Source organism: Phalaenopsis equestris, unplaced genomic scaffold (assembly GCF_001263595.1).
Source record: "Phalaenopsis equestris unplaced genomic scaffold, ASM126359v1 Scaffold197910, whole genome shotgun sequence".
Classification (NCBI taxonomy): Eukaryota; Viridiplantae; Streptophyta; class Magnoliopsida; order Asparagales; family Orchidaceae; genus Phalaenopsis; species Phalaenopsis equestris.
In genome coordinates, this window is record NW_018217859.1 from 1 (window position 1) to 6,411 (window position 6,411).

Here is a 6,411-nt window from a genome sequence, read left to right on the forward strand (position 1 = left end):
ATATAAATGAATTTTAATTCTCTATTTTACTTCTTATGTTAAGTAAGTTAATAAGCAAATCTAAAATTGGGTTAAAGTTAGATGTATAATTTTATGTTAAAAAAAAGAAGATTAAAATTGGTTAGCTAAAAACATCTTATGCTAATATTAGTATTAATATAAATTTCACTTATTGTACGTGGGTCTAAATAGACACATTCATGCACCATAAAATCGTTTTATAAAAATATTAGAATTCATAAGGGCTATTTTGGGATCATTTTTACTATTTATTTTCTATTTTATTCTTATATATATATTTTTTTATTTATATTTTTCTTTGAAAAAAAACATAATTGTCAAGGACTTCTTTGAGACCATTTTTAAAAAAAATTTAATTTATTTTTGCATTTACCTTTAAGTGGAGTTTTAAAAGTATTTTTATTTTTGTTTTCAAAAATATATTAACCTATTTTTAAAAGTACTTAAAGCAATATTTATATGTTTAGTATTTTCTTAAAATAGCCTTCACTAACATGTGTGTTTTATTTCAAAATAAAACACAAATAAAATAAAATAGACTAAAATAAAAAATAATCTGAATTGACACTTATTTTAAAATTAAATTAATTTGCTTCTACCAAAAAAAAAAAATATAATATAATATAAAAGTTACCCCAAGCCGCATAGTCCTAAAATTAGGAAGTGGCAAGGATGCCTCCTGCCCTACTAAATTTGAAAAAAAAAAAGGAACTTCATATAATTAGATATAATATGAAAAGTTTTTCATTAAATTCTTCGGTAATTACATATATTGTAAGACTTTCATCCTTCCTAAATACAAATCCCAACTCATCTTCCCTCCTTTTATCCCCTATAAAAGAAGAATCATGTGAACATCTCCCATACACAATTAACCAGAGCTGTGAGAAAATGGTGTGCAAGGTAGAGGACAATGGAAAGCCAAGGAGACAGGAGCCAATGAAGAAGACGAGGAATGAACAGAGAGAAGTGAAGAAAGAGCCGGCGAGCCTCCATTGCAACAAGGGCAGTAGCTGCAAGTTCAAGCGCAGCTGCTTCTGCGTGGAAGACGATGCCATCTCCTCGGCTATTCTTCTCTTAGCTTGTGTTTTCTGTTCTCCAAATTCCATGTAGTATTCTTCTTCTGTCAATGGAAACTCATGCTGTTTTTTATTAAATTCATCTTATGCATGATTTGTAATATGCTGATGGAATTGGTTAAATTCTTCATTTCGCTGTCGTGAGGTAAATCTGTTGATGCAAAAACCGGCATTTGTTTGATATATTGTAAGAATTGTAGTAGTTAAGCGTTTTGCAGTGTTAATAATATGAGCCTTTGAATGATAACTATAGAATGATAAATAAATTTAGTTACTAAAGTATTAATTAAATCAAATATTTTTTAATTAATTAAGCGAAAAGCCTAAATTATTTTAATTGTGAATAATTCAACATAAAGCATTAAAAAATGGATCCCTGTTTGAACAATGTTCAAAATTAACATTGAGAGATTCAAATTTCACAAATCTTTTCAAACTGTTCTCAATATCTCAATATGATGCTCTCATTTTTTATAGTTATACGCGCACGCGCGTGTGTGTGTGTTACATATATAAAGGAATGGCCTGACGCTATGATGCGAGTCCCGATCATTCCCGATGGGTCTAAAAATTAGAGTACCACACAATCTACCGGGGGAATCGAACCACAGACCAGAGGGGAATTACAACTGACAAGCAGATGCCCGACCAACTAATATGAAAACGTGGCGCGCGCGCAAACACACACACACACACCCACCACACACACACACACACATATATAGTGAGCATAGAAAGAGCGCCCATAGTCCATTTATGAAGATGAATTTTAAGTATAATTGATGGGTTCCAATTCTATGGATAAATTTGTGTTAAAATATAGAGTTAATGAAATAAGTCATATATCTCCAATTAAGTGCACTATAGGTTGTACTTTTGGAGACGTTACAAAGCATCAAAATTTTAAATAATGCAAGAAAAAAAAAGAAAAAGAAAATATGTTGTACTTAAAATTAATTTAATTTAAAATATGAATATGTATTCTATAATCTATATGTATGAATAAGAGTTTGGAATAATTATGAATACTTTGTGTTCTATTTGATAAATAAAGTAGTTGAACCTAAATAAAAGAATATGAGTCATTAAATTAATAACCCGATTGGAATAGCATCAAAGTGGAATCAGAAATGAGCATTGAACTAGCCTTAAACTCGAAGTTACCATCTGAAGTGGCGCTCATACTGTAGTAATGCGGCACTTTAACAATTGACCGTTAAGCATTGTAGGAGATTTATGTTGCCCATTGCAGGATTTTAAATTTGTTTAAAAGGCTACTCTACTTGAGGATGGATTAGGGTGATAGAATCTTCTTTTCCACCTTTTTTTATGTCTGGATGGTTGAAAAGCTCTATTTGTTAAAGTGCAAATGATGGTGTATATGATGACATATCTCATGTCAAATCATATGATCAAATTGGCGATTGATTTTATGCTGATAGTTTAAATAAAAAATAAGACAAGTTTGGGATAATAAAACCACCCTTATGTCAGATCAAATGTGTCGTATTGAGTTGTGGACATATGAATTGCTTACATTGTTTCAGAGATGACTTCAAATTAACTTGTCTTGCCAACTCCCATCTTTTATAATAGAGAGAAGACTGGCAACCAATGCATTAGGAGAGTTGTGATAATGCTCTTTGGGCTTTTCTTAAAATGTACAACGCCTTGATGACTTCTGATCAAGATAGAATAACACATTAGTTATAAATATGTTTCATAAAAAAAGTCTCATAAAAGCTATTATGTGTCAGATAATCTATCAATTTACAATTCGTTTGCTTTAAAATAATCATCTACAGGAAAGGAGTTAATTCATATAAAATGATAGAAAATTGCTGATGAATGTTAATATCTTTGTTCAGATGTGGTGAACCTTGTTGGCATTATTATAGGAAATGTGGTTATCAAAATTTCCATTTGTTTCCCATGATGTGCTTGTATGATTGTCACTTAACACAAATTATTAATTGGAGACATCTTCAATAATGATCGTTGTTCAATTATTGATACTGAAGTAATTGTTTGTTCTGAAATTAGCTTGATTAGCAAACCAACTTGTTTAACCAAGGTTAGCATTTTCTGATTAATTTTCTCCTTTTGTTATAAAAAAATATAAAAACTTATTCTTGATAAACAACACATTATTTCTCATGAATAATATAATTATATCATTATATAATTCATTTAGAAGTATGAAATCCTAGAAATAACTAGGAATCTTCCACAACATTGCATATTTGCTATTATCAATGGATATGTCCCACTTCAATGAAATTTATGCTAATAATCAAACCAAGTATCAATTCCATCCTAGTTGACCGTTGACCGAGTTTGATTAAATCATGAATGAATTTTAAATAAAAATGAAAAATATTGTATGGATTAGAAAATTAAATTGTAAAGTGCGTTATATAGAAAGTTTCTTTAATTTAAATCAATTGAAGTTGTTTGATGAAATTAGTAATTAACTTATCAAGATTTTAATTCTGATCCCTATAAGAATGCCACTCTTCTCATTATATATCTTTTTGTGTGGCACGTGCACTCATGCACATCATTTTAATCAATCAAAATTTTGCATGATTTTTGAGGATCATTGTAAAATTTTGTATAATTAGACATTAAATTTATTATCTTATTTTAAATTATTTGTCTAAGATCTTACTATATTTCAATTAATTTTGTTGTTTTATTCAAATTTGATTTTCTTGTAGTTAATTATATACTCTTTGTTGTTTAATAATAGTTGTTCTATTTTTGCAATTTGAGTTTGTGGAGTTGAAAGGGTAGAGTGGATAACATGGAACTAGTGTTATTTGACCCACAAAATGAAGAAATCTATAGAAAATAGAAAATAAAAAAGAATAAAAATTTAATCAAACCATGCATACCAACAAAAAAAAAGTAAAAGACTATTGACATGCGTCAATTTACGTAATTCATCTGCATTTTCCTGCATTTTACATGTTATTCCTATTATTTATCACAAATTTACGCTTCAAAAAGATTTTTTTATTTATGCTATGTAGGACGAATGAGTGGAATACAAACAAGTTGGAAAGAGAAAATTAAGCTAAAAAGTGCTCCAAAGCACTGTAACCATGCCTAAAGGTAGCATGGCCATGCCCCTTATTGAACACAGCTAGCGTGACCATGCCATCTGAAACAGAAGGGCGGCGTGACCATGCCACGATCGGGTATGACCATGCTGGCCCATGCAGTCTATTGGCATGACCATGCCGACGAGCGGGAGAACACTTTAGGAAGGAAATTTGATGGCCTAATCCATGATTCGTGCAATAAAATCATTTTTTAGTGCTTTTTGGAGGGAGTCTGCATCCGAGAAGGTCTGAAGGCTATAAGAAGTGAGTTGGGGGAGATTTTGAGGTCTCCCTTGAATGCTATCTTCCTCCTTTGGTGGATACCTTAAAGGGAGAGTTTTTTTTGTTTGTTTTGTGAGTTGTGAGAGTTCATATGAGAGAAAAATGTATTGCCTTCGGAGAGAAAATAATTTCTTTTAAGTTTTTCTTATCTTTGCTGCTTGTAATGGATTTCGACGTGGTGTTTTTCGCTAGGGTTTCTTCTGTAATGAGTGAATAAACTTTTCTTCGTGTTTCTATGGTAAAATGAGTAGTGGATTTATCATAATTTTTTGATAATATTTTTCCGTTAAGCTTTTTCTTCAAGTTTTTCATGGCCTTGTTGTTCTTTTACCTCCAAACACAATTTACTCATAGTTTGGCCAACTAGAATGTTAAAATGTTTCATGAAACTATGACATCTAACTGTTGCATTGTGGAAACAAAGGTTTAACCATAGAATTATGAAATAATAGACATATTCTAGATAAATTCAACAATATTTCCAAGAAATTGGAAAAGTCATGTGGATTGAGGATGCCTCAACTTCAGGGATTCGAGGCTTCTTTTGAGCTATACATTGGCATAAAAATCACTAAATCCATGATTAACAACAATCATGCATGAGAACATTTAGAAAATATCACGATCTTCACAATCACTAAATCATAGTGGCATGAGACACATTTATTTTGAATGAACTCACAAAATTTTCCCTTGTTTCCACTTTCTTTCATTACCTAGTACACTGTTTTTCTAGGACCTCAAGACTTACAAACTTCAGTTCGATAAACACCAAGGTAAATTAACTAAATTAGTAAACTGAAGATTTTTTCGTGGAAATAAATATTACACTTACCCTATAGGATTAACATGCGGTATACTTGAACTGCATTACTACTTGACAAGTGTACATGCGTTGTACAACCGACTTACATCCCGTTAAGTTTTGGCACATCTGCTATGCCACACCTTTAGTAGATGATGTACATTAAAACATCAATAAGCCAAATATCCAAGCCATTAATTTGCACTAAAACCAGTAATAATTCAAAGGATCTGAAACTTATAATTTCGGGTTTCACCTAAAAATCTAAACTTACACATAATTTTCAATTTCTCAGGAATTTAAGCAGCCTTTAAGTATAATAGAGTGTTTAATAATGTCATTAGACTTACATTATTCCTTTTTTAGGGACAAAGCTAAGGTTTTGTTGAATTTATTATCTCTGGGCTCTATCAAATATTTCCCTCCTGCTAAAACTATTAAGCTTAGAAAAGAGATCACTTTTTGTCCCTAAATAAAAAATGAGCTAATTTATTAATTTTTGGAATGATTTTAGTTCGTAGCCTCTAATATTACTCCATGTGGGATCGATATCCAGGACTCCATTAGAGCCCTGTATTACTTGAGCGATACATATACTTGCATTGATAAATGTGATTTTGCAATTATTGAATATTTTATACACATCTTTATCAAATCTATAACCGTTGTCAAGTTTTTAGCACCGTTGCCGGGGATTTAAATCTTCTAGCAGCAGTATCAAATTCTTGCATTTTTAAGCATATATAAAGTTGCTGTCAAGTTTTTGGATGCTGGATATTACAGGAAATTCTGATAACAATCTAGTTATGTCAATTATAAAACCACCTGAACTTGAGTTGAAAACATTGCCTAACCACTTGAAGTATGTGTTTCTAGAAAACTCATCTACATTACCTGTTATTATATCTTTAGAGTTAAATGATTTGTAAGAGCAAAGTCTTTTGTATACACTAAAAAGATATAAGAAAGCTTTTGGTTGGATCTTAGCTGATATTAAATGAGTCAGTCCTTCGATCTGTATGCACAGAATTATACTGGATGAACAATATAAACCAAGAGCTGATCCACAAAGGATATTAAAATTAAACCCAATGATGAAAGTCAAGAAGGAAATTTT

At 30.8% G+C, this 6,411-nt stretch overlaps 1 protein-coding gene across 1 annotated transcript; it reads left to right on the top strand.

Moving 5' to 3' along the window:
• Positions 1–784: 784 nt before the first annotated feature.
• On the top strand, positions 785–1,329 carry LOC110035503. The gene has a single exon (XM_020739730.1). The coding sequence runs from the start codon at positions 913–915 to the stop codon at positions 1,132–1,134; it is 222 nt and encodes a 73-aa protein (XP_020595389.1). The 5' UTR covers positions 785–912; the 3' UTR covers positions 1,135–1,329.
• Positions 1,330–6,411: the final 5,082 nt, after the last annotated feature.

Bases quoted from the DNA above. Each gene is read 5' to 3' on its own strand.
- LOC110035503 (XM_020739730.1), top strand. From the start codon at position 913: ATGGTGTGCAAGGTAGAGGACAATGGAAAGCCAAGGAGACAGGAGCCA.